The sequence below is a fragment of the Camelina sativa genome, chromosome 8 (assembly GCF_030686135.1).
Source record: "Camelina sativa cultivar CO46 ecotype springtype chromosome 8, ASM3068613v1".
Classification (NCBI taxonomy): Eukaryota; Viridiplantae; Streptophyta; class Magnoliopsida; order Brassicales; family Brassicaceae; genus Camelina; species Camelina sativa.
Genome location: NC_141887.1, coordinates 9,787,541 through 9,806,053, shown reverse-complemented (window position 1 = coordinate 9,806,053; position 18,513 = coordinate 9,787,541). Strand labels below are relative to the sequence as shown.

The 18,513-nt window shown below is 33.8% G+C and overlaps 1 protein-coding gene and 1 long non-coding RNA gene across 6 annotated transcripts; both read right to left on the bottom strand.

Annotated features, from left to right (window-relative positions):
* Window positions 1-47: 47 nt before the first annotated feature.
* Window positions 48-3,452, bottom strand: LOC104706911 (uncharacterized). Its single transcript, XM_010423148.2, has 2 exons — window positions 609-3,452; window positions 48-502 (listed from the first exon to the last, which is right to left on the bottom strand). The coding sequence occupies exons 1-2, from the start codon at window positions 3,211-3,213 to the stop codon at window positions 84-86; spliced, it is 3,024 nt and encodes a 1,007-aa protein (XP_010421450.1). The 5' UTR covers window positions 3,214-3,452; the 3' UTR covers window positions 48-83.
* A 13,533-nt stretch (window positions 3,453-16,985) lies between these two features.
* On the bottom strand, window positions 16,986-18,506 carry LOC109126092 (uncharacterized). 5 transcript variants are annotated; one of them, XR_015563333.1, is made up of 4 exons: window positions 18,287-18,440; window positions 17,786-17,853; window positions 17,505-17,590; window positions 16,986-17,414 (listed from the first exon to the last, which is right to left on the bottom strand). It is a non-coding gene; the product is annotated as an uncharacterized LOC109126092 (long non-coding RNA). The 5 variants fall into 5 exon arrangements; XR_015563334.1 differs by having other exon boundaries at window positions 17,505-17,574; XR_015563331.1 differs by lacking the exon at window positions 17,786-17,853 and having other exon boundaries at window positions 17,505-17,574; window positions 18,287-18,506.
* Between the last annotated feature and the right edge of the window lie 7 nt (window positions 18,507-18,513).

The window sequence follows — 18,513 nt, the reverse complement described above, 5'->3', positions numbered from 1 at the left end:
AGTTTACAATTTCTAAACACATTTCTACATTCTCTATATCCCTAGTGAACAAAAAACACAACCACCAAAGTTGTAATTATTGATTATACAAAACCTAAATCTTCATCTTGTACCCTTTTGCTTGTCCTTCGACCTGATAAACTAACGAGCAGAGGTGCCTCGTGTGCCTCTGTTGCAGTCTTTTTTGTCGCCTCAGCTCCTTGTTGGCGAAGAACATACAAGATCTCTTTCATAGATGGTCTGTGACTAGGCAATGTGTTAGTACACATGAGACCTAGCTTGAAAACTGTTGTCATCGCCTCTGTCATTGAAGCTTCTTTGATGTCCTCATCAAATGCCTCTGCGGTCGGTTTCCCAGATTGGTAATGTCTCCATGACCAGTCAGCTAAGTTTGTGTGTTCATCTCCGTTGTTTCCTTCTCTTCCAGTCACCAGCTCTAGCAAAACCACCCCAAAGCTGTACACATCTATCTTCTCATCCACCTTTGATGTATATGCGTATTCTGCAACACACAGAATGTTAGATCGCACAATGATATATATAAATGAGTTGATCAAATATATTCAAGGACATGAACCACTTATAATCAATTAGTGTTGAGACAATACCTGGAGCAATGTAACCGAAGGATCCAGCAACAGCCGACATGGTATGAGGTTCTTGGTTTTGCTTTATCAACAATTTCGCCAACCCGAAATCTGCAATCTTGGCGTTGAAATCAGAATCAAGCAAGATGTTGCTTGACTTGACATCTCTATGTATGATCGCGGGAGTGCAATCATGATGCATATAACAAAGTCCTTGAGCTGCTCCAACCGCGATATTCAACCTCTGTGACCAATTCAGTTTATTAGCATCAGTAACACTACTCTTCTTCTTGCCATGTAGCCATTGATCTAAACTGCGTTTCTCGAGATACTCGTACACAAGAAGCTTGGAATCCTCCCTCGAGATACAACACAGTAGTTTCACTATATTCGCGTGCCTGATCGTTCCAAGAATCTCAACTTCAGCAATAAACTCCTTCTCAAGTTTCTGGTCCAGTTTCTTGCTGTCCCATATCCTCTTCACCGCCACGCATTGTCCCGAGCTTTCGACGAATATCTTGTAAACTTTACCCGATCCACCACTCCCGATCACATTATGTTCCATCAGATTCGACAAGATGTCCGATTCAGCAAAGTCTACTCTATGAAACGAAGTCAGTTTCCACGTCTCTAAACCTCTCCTCTTCGTTCTTTGCTTCCTAGTGTAATCTCGAATCACAAAGAACGTAACAAACAGAGTGATTGCGAAAAGCAGAGCCGCGATTACAAGAATCATCGATAGGATATTCCCCGGCAAACCTTTCGACTTCCCGAGCACTTTCCGACAATCCGGTAAGTTAACTACCGGTTTGTCTGCACAGAGATTGGAGTTGTTCAAGAAACTTCTCTCGTAAGCAAGGTTATCATATTGGTCTGGAATCTCCCCAGTGAGCCTATTTGATGACAAATCAAGTATCGTCAGCTTCATATTCCCGATCTCAGGCGGGATTCCACCGGAGAGTTGATTCTCCGATAGATCAAGATTCAGCAACCGCGGCAACGATGCTAAACCTCTAGGAATCCCCCCGGAAAGGTTGTTCTTGGATAGACTTAACGTTACCAAAGACTTCCATGAGATGATCTCATCTGGTAACTCACCCGAGAGATCATTCTCATCGAGAAATAACGATATTAGATTCGATAAAGCAGTCAACTCCTTCGGAATCTCACCGGAAAACCGATTGTTTCCCGCGTTAAACTCGACTAGAGAAGACCAAGTTCCAATTTTCCGAGGAATCTCACCGGAGAATCGATTGTTTTCGATCTCGATCCTCGACATGTTCCAAGCAACATTCTCCGGTAACTTTCCGGTGAATGAGTTGTTACTCACCTGTAAACTATACATACTTGAAGCTGTCCAGATACTAGAAGGAAACTCACCGGAGAAACCATTGTTCTGTAACTGAACCGTCAAGAGCGTCTCACAGTCTCCGAGCGACTCCGGGATTTCTCCGGTGAGATTGTTTGTATACACAACCACACCTAGAAGCTTACCTCCTTTACACAAATTCACCGGTAACTTCCCGGTTAACAGATTCTCCGAAACTTCGAACCGCTCCAGCTTCGAATTAAACCCAATATCTGCCGGTATTTCTCCGGTTAACTTGTTCCTGAAGATCATCAAGTTCTTTAATTCCGGTAATTTACCGATAACCGGCGGGATTTCTCCGGTTAACTCGTTGTAAAACAAGTTCAAAACCTCTAATTTCTTTACATTCCCGATTGATTCCGGAATCGAACCGGTTAAATTATTAGCCGAGAGATCAAGCGTTACCATATTAACCGCCGAGATAGATTTGGGGATTTCTCCGGTTAGATCATTATCGTAGAGATAAAGCTCAGTGAGATTCTTCAACCCGAATAAACCGTCTGGGATCCGACCCGTTATATTGTTAACTGATAAGTCAACGTGTATTAGATCAGTCATGTTTTCGAAATCAACGGCTGAGATTTCTCCGATCAGATTCATCTCCGATAACCACATGTACTTGAGTTTCTTCAGTTTCCCAAACTCCGTCGGAAGCTTCGCCGGAGTAAACTTATCGTTCAACGCCAACCGAAGCTCTTCGAGCTCGGACAAGTCACCGATCTCCGACGGAAACGTTCCGTCGTATTCGCTCATGTACAGATTCAAAACCTTGAGCTTCGAGATCCGTCCGATGTTCTTCGGGATATCTCCGGCGAAGGAGTTAGCCGCGAGATCGAGATACTTAAGTTCCGGTGAGAGACGGTTGATGTCGTCGGGGAGCGAGCCGTTGAAGTAGTTCTGAGAGAGATCGAGGTACTGAAGCTTCGTGCAGTTGTAAAGAATCGTCGGAAACTCGCCGGAGAAGTAATTAAACGACAAATTTAGGGATTTGAGCTTCGGGAAATCGCAAATCGTCGTCGGAACTGTCCCGGTGAAGTTCTGGTTCTGGAAGTTAATCTCGGTGACGTTTCCGGCTGTGCAAGTAATCTCCGGCCAGTTGCACGGTGAAGATGTGTCGTTCCATAGCCGGAGAGACGGTGGGTCGCCGAGAACGCGTTTCAGGTTTAGAAGCGTTGACCGGTCGTTGATTTGGGAAAAGACTGAGAAGGGTATCGAGGATAGGATGAAGAAGAGAAAGGGTAAGGGTAAAAGAGTCATATTACATAAATTTGTTAGTTTGAGGATTTTGCCGGGAAAGTTTCGGCAGCCGAGTTTGACTATGTGAATGTGAACATGAAATGGGATACAAATTTGATAAACTTTTATAGGGAGAGGTTTTGTGTTTATATTAGGTGAGATTTGAAACTTAGGTACTCGCTGTTACGTCACACCCTTTTTTCAACACATGTGACAATATAAATCTGTTATAAATAAATGAAATTAATAAGATTAATGACAAGAGCTTAAGAGTTTAATTTATTTATATTTTCGTCTTGTTATATAGTTTGGATTTTAATCTAGTTAGACGACAAACAAAATCTTATTGATTTTTCTTTCTTTTTTTTTCTTGGATACATGTGAACATGTGATATCTAAATTATTACCTTTCAAAAATTAATCAACAATTACATTTGATAATTTTTGATAAAATGGTGAGTGGGTGACTGTTTGATATTTTCAACAATTACGAATTGCGAATCCGATTGTTTGGTCTGACCTTTTGTATAGTCTTTGTAATTGTTTTCTTTTGATTGTTTAGCAAATTGATGAAACATCTGTGAAAGTTTCCTGCAATTCCTTTGAAAAATCATTCCCATTTATTCAATATTTCGGTTTGTTCATTATTTTTTTTTGTAAACGCAATATAATTTATAAAAAAATATTGGTTAAATATAAACCTTAAAACATTAGAGATTAAGGCTATGAATGGAGACATTTTATTTGCGGAATGGAGAGAAGATTTATGAATAACGCACATCCTTCACCAATCACAACAATTGTTATTAATTTGTGGTTTTACAAAAAAAACAAAAAGAGGTGGGTGCGTTTTTTGAGAATGCAAAATGCCTTAAACCGTTGTAACAACTCAAACATGTTTATTACCTAGCGGTCGGAAGAAAAACGCGGTGGATTATTTTTATATTTATTTTATTATCTTCCACATATATATATGTCTATGATTCTATCTAGGCTATATATTCTCCCTCTTCTTTTCCCTCTTAGATCATTGTTATATAAAAATTTGCAATCCAGTTTTTTATATTAAAAACATAAAAAAAAAATAGATAAGAAAAAAAGATTAATTTGTAATCCAATTTACTTATGTTTAAAGCAGAAGTTTTTATTTTGAAGAAAAATATATGTTTAAAATATTTCTGATTAACAGCTGAAAAATTTCATATTAACAATACCGCTAATAGTTTTTTCACCAATCAAATATCATTGTATACCGCTTATTTTGCATAAAACCGTATTTGTACCGTAAATACTTTTATCCCGCACGTACCACAGTTAAATCGTACCACACTTTCAAATCATTAGTTCCGCACTACCAAATCTGTCGTTACCATTCGGACCCTAAATCTTAGTTTAGCATGAATATTATTGATATGATTGATACTCGATGCGTTCTAGAAGAACGTATGCGACGGGAAATGAAAGTGCTTTAAAATGCTAAACTAGCGGTGGTCGAATCATATACGCCAGTAGTACTAAAAAAAAGTCACGAGTAATTTAATAATAGGCCACCATTTCTCTAAACTAAAAGGCCATGAAATTTGTGCCATTTGAAAAGTCATAAGTAAAGTCAAAGTTATCTATAATCTAGAATACGATTTTATTTGTTCTAGTAGTATTATTGGACGAGTTTATTAAAAAGTTAGTTCTTCATTCCTTTTTTGGATTAAAACAAATTACTCCAAAAGCAAGAAAATCTTACAAACAGGATAAAATGAACCTACAAAACAAATTCTTAAACAGCTACTAATAACAGACATCGGAATAAGTTTGTCCAAAACGTATTTTGATGAGCAATTGAGCTGTTGCTGCGATGTTGATTAATTTTTGAGAAATACTTTAAAATAGCACTAAAACAATTTTTATAGACAACTATAGTACACATTTCATAAATTTTCAAAAATAGTACTATTTAACAAATTCAAATATTTAAAAATAATTAAAAAAAATTAGATTTGGATTCTCAATTTCACATTTACGGTATAGTTTTAAAGGGTAGAGTTTAGTATTTTGAATTTAGAATTTAATTTTGAAAGATTAATTAGTGTTATTTTTAGAATTTTAGAAATATTCTGCTAAGTTTGAGAACAAAACTTATTTTGGTGCTATTTCTGAAAATCTTCTTTAATTTTTATAGTCTACACAATACCCAAGAGAGTATTGTTGACTAAAAGAAAATCAAATGTTTTTTATTTTATTTTATTTTAATTTGTTTTGACATTAATATATCTCAGGCTTTCTAGTAGAGTGATCTTAGCGGTAATTATTGTTAATTTGGCCAAAATAAATAGATAATATTTTAACACTAGCACTATCTTTTTTTGTGGAGTTGCGACCGATCGCACTAGACCACTAGTATAAACTTCTAGACAGAGGAAACTAATAGGAAATTTCTAACTTTCATATCTCAAAAATAATTTGATATGCGGATCATTTTTAAAATTAACCAAAAAAATGGAATTAGTTTTACCTATATTGAAAATTAACAACAAATTTCATTGGCTACACTGTAACAATATTACGTTATAGAGGTTAAGAAACTACTTAGGTTTGTTAGAACAAATGTATTTTTACTACAAATGGTAGAATAAATCAATCGAACCTCAACTATGAACTAAAAATGAGTTTTTTAAAAAAGCTCATAAATTAGCTGAAATATTATGCGGACTACTATATTTATCTATTAGAATGTTCCTAGAATATTCAAAGTTCAAAAATTCATGATTTATATTTAATTATTTATCTATTAGAATGTTTCGTAATACTAATATTAATATCCAAGTAAAAGAAATTGTCACTGACTACTTTTTTTTAAGAAAAAAAACAAGAATTACTGTCTAATTTTGTATCTGCTAGATATAATGGAGAAAATATAAAAAAAAAACGATGATTCAATAAAATAGAATACAATAATAAAACATTGCAATTCAGTGGGGTATGTTAGAGGATCTTGCCATAATTAATTTAATATGTACACACGTTGTATGTTTTTGAACGTTGACTCGTCAATTCAACGATCTGAATATCTAGAAGAGATAGATGCGCTTGCTGACCCCTTGCTGTGTGTCAAGTTCAAAGACTTTCGAATATTGAATTGTTTGTTAAATTCTGTTTTAGTTCTCTTAAATACTATTAGTTGCCAAACTAATACTTTAAAGATTATGTTTAGGTGTTTCTATAATCATTTTTTTGTCAAACAACTTGCATTTCATTACTCAAATGAAATAAAGTTCATACAAGCATTACTTTAATTACAAAATAAAAGGATATTTTCCAATGCCAAAAAACAATAAAACAAAGCAAGGATAGGATTAATCACAATAGATTTTTTTGAGAGTTTTGAACCAAATTCTTGAGAAAATTTGGTACATATGAGATCAAGATCGTCGACAAGCCCTTCCATAATCAAATCAATGGATGAGTAGATAGCCACTATCATGAAACAAGTTGGCGTTAGTGAAGGGGTCAAATTTAAGTTTCTTGCCGGTTTGAGTACACGGAAAAGTAGCTTGACAATATTTTGAACAAGGTTGAGAGTGCTCTGGGGATTAAAGATATTTGCTAAAGTTGCCGCAAAATGAAAACTAACCTTGGACAGACCAAAGCCGTAGACAAAGAGGCAACTTGGAAGCGGGATCCATATGCCATAAAACTTCCAGCAAGGTTCAAAATACAAGGCCAAACAGGATACTAGAACCATGATTCTCAAGGAATTAAAGCAAAGTCATAGCAACAATTATGAATTACTTCTCAAATGGAAACCATACAGTACGTAATGTAGATCACACAATTGGCTAAAATATGGCTTCAACACATGGAACAAAGGATCATATCTGGACTTACATGGATTGATAGTTGGAGCAGCAATTGATTGGGAGTTGTCCCTCAAATTGATAGATTGACCATGCCTAGGCTCGGTGACCACAGGGCATGGAAGCAGGGGATTGAGGAAGTATCGGTAACCACCGTTCCGTGGAACCGGGGTCATAATGCTGTTCTACCGCAATCCCTTGGTGTGGCTAGGAACTAGAAGCGGAAGTCCCAAAATCCATGAGCTTTGATGAGCAGATTGCGTCGAAGACTTGCTTCGAACCAGGGTTTGCAATTGATAGTAGCTGTCCCGAACCAGGGAAGGCGATATAAGTTGCAAAATGTGTAATAAACTCTTTCAACCACCATCACGAAAGACCATTGGAAATGGGTTTTGCAAAACTTCAGAGTTATTGGACATAGATTTAGAAGTTGTGGGCTTTGCTTTTGGTAAGCTTAACGGGCTGACATATAATACAAGGCCCACCCAAAGAAACTCTAGTTTCACAATTGGAGACCAAGGAGGAGATTGGGTGTGATGGCTGACCGGAAAAAGCAGAGAGCTCTAAGGAACAAAGAGCAATTCATGTGCGTGACAGATCGGCGGGAGTAGCCGGTAGTCGAGGCTTGATTTGAGGTTAGAGACTAGGTCCACTGGAGAAAATCCTAGAGTCACAAATGCCTGCCAAATTGAGGGCTAAATGAGATGTCTGCCCTAGCGTGATGAAGAGATTTGCATTGCAAAAATCATCTCTAGTGCGTAAAGTATTAGCGGAAACAGACGATGACCATGAATTGAATCAATTTTGGAAACTAGACCCACTAGGGAAAATCCTAGTTTCTCAATCAACGCTATAGTGAGGGATGGTTGTAGCGGCTGCCCAAATTTATCTCTGGTGAAAGAAAGGTCAGAGGGGGCGGACAATGGTCAGGGTTTGGTTCAGGAGTAGAGGACAAATAAGTTCGAGAAGGATTAACTAAAAAAAATAGGAAAATTTTTTGCAAAAAAGTAGATCAAAAACGCATTGAAGTTGAATCAGTGAGATCCCGACGCCAGCGAGTAGTAATCCCACTACCGTCAGAAAGCTTGTGAAAAGAGGCTTCTCGGAAATCGTGTTTGACAGTGTTTCTTTAGTTTCAGGGCCTGTTCAAAAGATCGGTCGTGTAGACGATTAATCAGCCGCCTAGGTGCTGATCGGCAGCCGCTTTATTAACGATTAAATGCACAAAATCGTTTATTGGGCCGATTAGTTATAAAAAATTAACTGTTATGGGCTTTACGTTACAGAAGACCCCAATAAGTAAAGATAGCATACCAACTTAAGTTATAAGCACAACTTTCAGCTTCTATTTGTCCTTCTAACCGACCGATGTGGGACTTTTCATATAAGCTTTTTTTTATTAATAAGTTAAGAAAAGAAAAAGGTTATAGTTGTTGCATACTTGCATGTATATACGACATGAGAACGAGTGTCTTTGTCATTAGAACGAGGATTTCACGTTTTTTTTTCTTTATTAATTTAATTATTTTTATTTATTTTTGCTACAATTTTCTCATATCTATCATTATTACGTGCTTAGAATTTATTTAATAACATATATTCAATATTTTAATATAAATTAAATAAATAATATAATAAATTAAGCTCTGATTAATTCCCGATTAATTCATGATTTTTCAGTTAAGCGCTAGGTCTATTCTCACTGCCCGACTAGCACCTAACGATTTTTAAAACATGGACTTTCAAGTCTATTTCCCATGATTATCATCAACTAGATTGCAAAATCTGACTTTCGTATAATATTTCAAATACATTATTTTTAAAAGTCTTCACAAATACTCTTTCTCAATTCAACTTCTCCCATCAGAATTTTTTTTCTTTCTCTTTTACTTTCAAAGGCTGTATGATTTAGGGCACGAATCTTCTTTGATGTGGATTTTTAATAGATATTTTTATGTGTTTCATCTCAAATTTTTCAAAATTAATAACTATAAATTCCCCTAATTAAATTAAACGTAGGTTTTTAATCGATCCATCACCTTACAAGAGTCTTGAAGCAAGTCATCATTCTCTAAATTTTGCTTAAATTTGGTGCAAACTGATTCGTTGATCTGTGTTGTTTCATCGTTCATACGCAATCATCTCTTTTTAGACCTTCTTGTACAAATAACAACATCTCCACTGTTGTCTCATCTTCGATTATGTTAACCAAAGAAATCTAAGATGATCGTTCATCGCTCATAGTGAGTGAGATATAAAAGTCTAGTGAGAAATACTTAGGTTCTTGATAGTTTATGAATCGTCTTTCCATTTTTTCTGCTAAATGTGAAATTATGTTACTATGTTGGGCGTTTAATTTAGAGTTTAAATTTGGGTTGTTGGGTGAAATAACAGCTGAGAATCTGATTGCTTTAAATTTTTTACATATTTTGTATTGTTAAAGCTGATGTGTATTAATCTTTTATTTTGATTAGTTTTTTCAGATTAAGTTTTTTAGATGAAGTGTCACTTTTAGAAAACATGAAAAATGATGAGACTCAATTCTTTTTATTATATTGATTAATTTGTCATAATTTATAACATGTTATACAATTGTATCTATATTAGATTAAAGCAAAAGTAAAAACGTTCCACGTTCACTCTCGGGTACAGATTACCGTTTTACCATTAATGAAATATATCTCTAATGTTGAAATATTTTGCCCCTGAATGTATATTTTCTTATTTTCGCATTAAAAATAATTCAAAAAAATCGACAGAAATAATATATTTACACAAAAAATGATTTGCAAAACTAGAATTTGCTAGATATATCCCTATATTTTTTGGAAAACACCCTTTTTACAACTATGATTCAGTTTTATACTATAAATTCTACAAATTTGATATAATTAATGGGCATAGATTGTTTGTATACCGATGTTAATCTAAAAATTAATGGGCTTCTGCAGGAAAAAAAACCCAACGACAATACACTTCCTTACTGGAAACCCTAAAAAGATAGTTCATTTACAACTACAAATACAATGTTATCGTTTACTTTCGCCATAACTCAACAGAAAAAAAAAAACTCTCTTCTCTTGAATTTATAGTTTATAAATTTTAATAATTCCTTTTTACTGAAAAATCACCATTTGTAGGGTTTTAATTTTTTTTCGGCTTTGTATTGTTTGTGTTTCTTCAATTACTTTGATGGGTTGTTAAAAAGGTTTGATCTTTGGTTGATCTACAGATTGGCGTTGGAGGAGGTGAAGTTTTTGCAGAAGCAAAGAGAGAAATTTAGGGATCCCAGCTTTATCTTCAACGGCAGTGCAATATAGCATCGGAAAAGTGAAACCAGTGGAGAAAGCCGAAGCTGAAGCAGAGAAAGAGGAGCTTGTGTTGTAAGATACTTTTGCTCAAGAGACTGTTTTTTGATTGAAGATCCCAACATGTAAGCAAATCTCTCTCCATTTAAAAATTTAACCTAATTTTCTAAAGTGAGCTGTCTTTGCAAGTGTTTTAAGGGTTGTTTTGATTCTTTAGGGTAAAGTATGAATACCTAGAAAACGGAAGCCTCCACTATCGACTTTTTGGTGACTTCTTTATACAATATATAATATAATAATTAAGTTAACATCCTTATATTATTATTTTAATTTATCGAATTGTTTTCTAACCGCGTTATAGGTGGAGGCCAAAACTCATGTGAGCTGAAGGTTCGCGAGACATGATTATTCACAGAGATCTTAAGCCAGGAAACATCTTGCTTGATAGAGGTATGATCCCCAAAATTTCAGATTTTGGGTTGGCAAGAATCTGGGACAGGAGCGAGAGGGAGACTAAAACTACGAAGCCATCTGGTACTTAGTAAGCAATCAATCAAAAACTTTGGTTACCTCTCTTAAACTAACTACAACATATATATATATATGTGGTTTTGTTTTAATTAAAGTTAAAGTTTGAAAAAGTTCTTCCATGCATTATGCAGTGGTTAATGGTTTTGAATTATCATAATTTGTTTTTTACTTTGATAGCCATATTTGTAAGAAAACTATGATCGATTATAGTCATGCATATTTACGGGTATGTATTTTTCTATAACTGTAATTTCATGTAAATTATTTTAATAATCATGTTATATAATTATTTGAGAATAGTTCCATGTTTTTAATATTTTTTTTTTTTAAATTATCATATAGATTATATCTAAAGAAGGCTACAATGAAGATGGTCCTATGGATGATATTATGATTCCTTCAACGACTACAGGATCTAAATTCTCGGATTGGATTGTATTCAATACACAAACTCCCCAAGCCAAAAAAATCACATATGCTGAAATTCCAATTCCATCTGTTTGGTGTCACAAAGAGATGATATGGAACCCAAGATCAAAAAGAAGACAATTTGTTTCACCCTACAATATTTCTATAACATTTATTCCTTTATTTTAATATTATTTGTTTTAATGTATCAATAGTTTAATTATTAATATATTGATCGTTGATCTTTTTAAATATTAAACTTATTGTTGTATGATTTTGTATAATAAAATCGTGAAACATTTAATAAATATTGTATTTGTGGTACATATTTTTAAAGATGTCAAACAATTTTATTTTTGAAACTATTTATTTATATATGTTTCTATTAAAATTTAATATGTTTTACAATATATTAAAAATATTTAACATAATGAATGACAAAACAATAATGTATATCTTCAAACTTATGTAATTTTCATAAATTTAAAACGATATAAAGATGTAAGTAAGTTTTATTATATACCTTTATTTGTAAAAATCATAATCGCAAAAGATAAAACTTATGATTTATATAAATTTACTAACTTGAAATGATTAATATGGAAATAACTATTGTTTGAAAAAGCAAATTAACATATCTCAGGAATATGTATAAATGTTATATATATTTACTTAAATGGATTTTTATCTTCATAATTATAGATATAAAAAAATTAAAGTGATAAATATGGGAATCATCACCTTTTAATTATTTATTAAAATAAAAACGATTACTATTAAAAATTTACATATTTGAAACGGTTATGATAAGACATGAGAGTGCTAATGATTGTATTGAAGTTGTCTTCACGCTATTGAATGGCAGGTAAAACACATTTATTCTACCTTTAAAGATACTTACATTTTAAAGTTTGTTTATGTTAGAATTTATACTAACTTGCTAAATCTGTAAAATGTCGTGTCATAAACAACCATGCTTCTCGATTCATGTCTTCTTGGGAATCAAACTGGTGCCATCTCACATATAAATCCTAACCTATGTTTTGTGTATTGCGCTTTTGGAAGGTTGGAGAATTTGAAGGTACGTACCATACATCTAACAGAATCAACAGATGGTAATCTCAAAATTGACTTTAAATTGTAAATGTCTCTAAGTGCACCATGTATTGTAAACACCTTAGCCTCCTCCAAGATCTTTGTAAAACCAGAGTTTCAAGGACTTGAACATCACAAGGCTTTGTAAGTTGTTATGAATATTAAAACCAAGTTGTTGTATGATGTTAGAGTAAAAATTTTAAATACACTTTCTATAATTACAATTCTGAATTTGCTGGACGTTTTCACATAAACTATGTGATGGAGCATGAAAGTGAGAGTTCAAGGACTCAAATAGAAGGAGTGGAGGCTTAAAAATCTTTAATGTGTATTTGAACGTTTACTTATAATTCTAAATGTTTGTAGTAACCGCTACTTGAAATCCAAATATGGGTTGTCTTTGTTTTCATTTTATAACCGAGATAACAAATTATAATCTTAATCTTTTGGAAGTTGCTTAGACTTATAAAAATATTGAAAGAGCAATTGAATATTAAGATTCTACAATTTGTTAATGGGTTTTCACACTTTTACTACAATTTGTTTCTTTTTCAAAACTAATAATTTATATTGAGTATAATTCTTTCATAAATTTTTTTAAAAATATTTATATAATAGCTACTATATGAATAAATTAAATACAAATTATTTAATATAATCAAGAAATACATATTTAAAATGACATACGATATAACTATTTTATTACTAACATAATGGAATTAAAAAGGTTCTTTGCCTGCACACTTTGACGTATTAAATACAAAATTTTACTCATATTTTATGATAACACTTTTATTAATATATGGAAACTGAATAATATTCACTAATTTATATATGCAAATTGAAGTATATGGTCCAATACAAATGCTTGACAATCCAATAAAACATTATAAAACAAAAAATTGTTTGGTAAAGATAAAACACTATATCTTAAGATGACAATTATTTAATATTAAAATTTTTCAATTATCAAATATTTAAAATATCTTTTTTGAAAAACACTATATCATGTTAAAACTGTTTTTTTCAATATCTAATTACCCGCGCGGATACTACTCTAGTTTTACATAAAGCACAAAGTTGCAGCTTTCTAATGGAGATTATCACTTCAGATATTTCAAAAGATAGATATGATAAGTTATCAGGGATGTAATTCATAGACTTTTTATATGATTTCATTTTAATTTTTCAGTTATATTAATCGTAAAACAGATTCTATTTGATTAATTGATTTCTTTTAATATATAATAGTGATCCTATCAGAAGTTTGGTTAGTTTGAATTTTATTTCATTTAGAAACACAAAGTAAATTAAAAAATTAATATATATATATATAATAATAAATAAATAAATAAAATGATATGTGTGGGTTGTAGACGTGATACAATCAAAAATGAAGACCGTCGCGTCATTTGATTAACCGATACCAATATAATATGGCTCGGACGATGTTAAGTCGGTTCTCAAACCGACGTGATTACTTTTGTGTCATTTAATAACCGACGTTAACATCAATATAAAACATCGTTAAAAGCCTTTTCTCTTATAGTATACATGAAATGAAGAAATGAATGGTACTGCTTACAGTTACAGAATTAGGAGCAGTTAATTAGTTCCTTCTTTCTTACTGTTTTATGAATTGATATAAATCAAAAATTGTATACTACTTACCATTGCGGGTAGGCCTGGGCATAAAATCCGAATCCGAAAATCTGAACCGAATCCGAACCAAAAAAATCGGATAAAAACCGAACCGATATTGAGGAAATAACCGATTGGTTTTTGTTTTCATTATTTTTGGATATCGGATTAAATCCGATCCGAACCGATATCCAATAGATATTCGAATATAACCGAAAATATAAGAAACAACTTTATAAAGATAGATGTATACGTAACTATATACGATATACATGTATCGTTGATATAGATATACACACCTAACTATATACAATATACACAAATGGTAGATATACTCCTATATCTACGTCATTTTTTACTTTGGTTTTTATTTTTTATTATTGATACGGTCTTATGTCTCATTTTGGATGTTCAGTACGTCGCACTTTTATGTATTGATATAATTTTATGCTAGTTTGAACTTTAAACTTTTTATTTATTTCATTTCTATTTTTTTCAAATACTTGGTTAGTATGGTTTTTTGGATACAATCAGATTAAAAGATATCTGAATAAAACCTTATCCAATAAATTTGGTTTAATTTTGGTTATCGACAATATATCCGAACCGATCCGAAATTTGAATTATCCGAACCGAAACCGATCCGAATTTTTTAAATATCCGAATGGATATTAAAGCCGGTATCCAAAAAATTCAAAATCCGAAATATCCGAACCGAATCCGATCCGATATCCGAACGTCCAGGCGCGGGTAAAGAGAACTACCAATCAACCCATGACACCTCCAATTTTATGGGTCTCTCATCCTCCACAATTCCTCCTTTTTAAGCCAATCAAACGAAGCTGGCACTCAGTCTTCTCTTCGAACGTATTCACTAACAACAAAGAATTATCATTTATCAACCAAGTGACGTCATATGACATGCATGGGTAACCTTATATGTTTAACATAACAAATGTCTTAGCAGTTTGTACTAATACCACATAAGTACTGCATTACCATCCAAACACAAACCCGTGACAAAAAAACTAGTCCGACCCAAACACAGCCCCGGCTGCAGCTGCATCTTCATTTGTTTCAAGAAACTTCACTGAACTGTCTACAACAAAGTCCCATGAAAGGAAGAGTGGAGATAGTCAGATAATATGGCTCGGACGATGTTAAGTCGGTTCTCAAACCGACGTGATTACTTTTGTGTCATTTAATAACCGACGTTAACATCAATATAAAACATCGTTAAAAGCCTTTTCTCTTATAGTATACATGAAATGAAGAAATGAATGGTACTGCTTACAGTTACAGAATTAGGAGCAGTTAATTAGTTCCTTCTTTCTTACTGTTTTATGAATTGATATAAATCAAAAATTGTATACTACTTACCATTGCGGGTAGGCCTGGGCATAAAATCCGAATCCGAAAATCTGAACCGAATCCGAACCAAAAAAATCGGATAAAAACCGAACCGATATTGAGGAAATAACCGATTGGTTTTTGTTTTCATTATTTTTGGATATCGGATTAAATCCGATCCGAACCGATATCCAATAGATATTCGAATATAACCGAAAATATAAGAAACAACTTTATAAAGATAGATGTATACGTAACTATATACGATATACATGTATCGTTGATATAGATATACACACCTAACTATATACAATATACACAAATGGTAGATATACTCCTATATCTACGTCATTTTTTACTTTGGTTTTTATTTTTTATTATTGATACGGTCTTATGTCTCATTTTGGATGTTCAGTACGTCGCACTTTTATGTATTGATATAATTTTATGCTAGTTTGAACTTTAAACTTTTTATTTATTTCATTTCTATTTTTTTCAAATACTTGGTTAGTATGGTTTTTTGGATACAATCAGATTAAAAGATATCTGAATAAAACCTTATCCAATAAATTTGGTTTAATTTTGGTTATCGACAATATATCCGAACCGATCCGAAATTTGAATTATCCGAACCGAAACCGATCCGAATTTTTTAAATATCCGAATGGATATTAAAGCCGGTATCCAAAAAATTCAAAATCCGAAATATCCGAACCGAATCCGATCCGATATCCGAACGTCCAGGCGCGGGTAAAGAGAACTACCAATCAACCCATGACACCTCCAATTTTATGGGTCTCTCATCCTCCACAATTCCTCCTTTTTAAGCCAATCAAACGAAGCTGGCACTCAGTCTTCTCTTCGAACGTATTCACTAACAACAAAGAATTATCATTTATCAACCAAGTGACGTCATATGACATGCATGGGTAACCTTATATGTTTAACATAACAAATGTCTTAGCAGTTTGTACTAATACCACATAAGTACTGCATTACCATCCAAACACAAACCCGTGACAAAAAAACTAGTCCGACCCAAACACAGCCCCGGCTGCAGCTGCATCTTCATTTGTTTCAAGAAACTTCACTGAACTGTCTACAACAAAGTCCCATGAAAGGAAGAGTGGAGATAGTCAGATGAAAGAAAAGCTTGAAACAGTCAATAACCCCCCCCCCCCCCCCCCCCCCCCCCCCCCCCCCCCCCCCCGCCCCCCACCTAAGCATGAGATCTTATAGTACTGGTGGTTGTGTAACTTCTCCTTGATTCGACATAGAGAAGTACGCCTCTTACCAACTTCGCCTTGATTCTCTGTTTCTGTGTTTGTTTAGTTCTTCTTCGTCCTCCCAATTAGTCAAAATGTGATGCCAGATTAAAAAGTAATTTATGTCTAAAGACTGCTAAAACCCAAAAGGGTTTATTACAAGTTTTTGTATTTGTGTCGGTTTCATAGTTTGCTCTGTTTCTGATTACTAAACCAAATCCATGCTTTGTTTTGACACTTCTTCCGACAGTGGTTTAAGAACAAGAACAAAAAAGCTTTATATGAAGCTCTTGAAAAAAGTGAAAGCAGGTAAATTTTTTTTTAATTATTAAACTATATTAGAAAAAAAAAAGAAAAAAAAATTATTTAATCTTTCTTTAGTTTTGGTTAGTTACACATTAATTAAATGTTAATTTTTTTGTAGAGCTTATGCTGATGGGATTCATATCACTACTGCTTACTATTGGACAAGGCTACATCTCAAATATTTGCATCCCTAAGAACATCGCAGCGTCCATGCACCCTTGTAGTCCATCCGAAGAGGCGAGAAAGTACGGTAAGAAAGATGTCCCAAAGGAGGAAGACGGAGAAGATGAAGAAAACTCGCGTCGAAAGCTTCTCCAGTTAGTCGACTCTTTCATTCCTCGAAGGAGTTTGGCTACTAAAGGTTATGATAAGTGATACGTCACCTTTCGATTTTGACAAACCGCAAGTACAAAGATGAATATATGAAGCTGGTGCATGCCATAAGCCGATACAAAAGCGACTTTTCCCTAGAGAAATTAGCAAACTCGATTGTCAAAATCGAAAAAGCGGTCTACGAATTGGAGAAGGCACACCACTAGTTCAGAAAATAACCATACCTTATCATCGCCATTTGCAGAACGCGTTTCAACTAGCTTTCTTTGTCTGGAGTATGGTAAGCAAGCAGCTCTGCATTATCCATGAACTTAACACGTAATATACCAATTCAATCATCATTTCATCCAAAAAACTATTTGCTTATCTATTCAGTATGAATTCAAACTCAAGAACTGTTTCCATGAAAGCAGTGTACATGTCATCATCAGAATCTCAATTGGGTAAGTAAAATCATAAGCTTTATAGAGAAACCATCCCTTGAAAAGGTAAACAAAGTCCCAACCTTGATCTTGATCTTGCAGACTTATTGTCCAGATTCTTTGCAGCTACGTTACTCTTCCTCTTTACGCTCTAGTCACTCAGGTAAAACACACTCGTGCACATAAAGATTCTAACTTTCAATTTCAATTTCACAGATGACACACAAACACATAAAAATTGTAACTTTGCAATTTCTAAATTTTTGAACTTTGGTGAAGATGGGTTCAAAGATGACACACATAAAGATACTAACTTTCAATTTCAAAATCTGATATTTATTGAATTTGAGGAATCTTTGGTGAAGATGGGTTCAAAGCTGACACACACAAAAACACAAACACAAACACATAAAATTGTAACTTTGCAATTTCAAAATCTGATTTTTATTTGATTCTTTTGGTGAAGATGGGTTCAAAGATGAAACCAGCAGTGTTCAACGAGAGAGTAGCAACAGCGTTAAAGAGTTGGCATCACACAGCAAAGAAACAGATGAAACATGGAAGGAGTTCAGAATCAACCACACCTTTCTCTAGCAGACCAACAGCACCAACGCTGGTTCTTCTCTGATTCATCTCCTCCGCAACGTCCCTCACAAACACGAAGCAGAATCTTTGACGACGGCTTCGCGAACTCCATGTCTCCAAGAAGAAACTCCGATTCGTGGGATCCTGAGTCTCAATCTCCACACCACGAAACTGCTGAGACTTTTATTAGGAGTGTTTAATTAAGTTGGTACAATGTGTTTTGGTT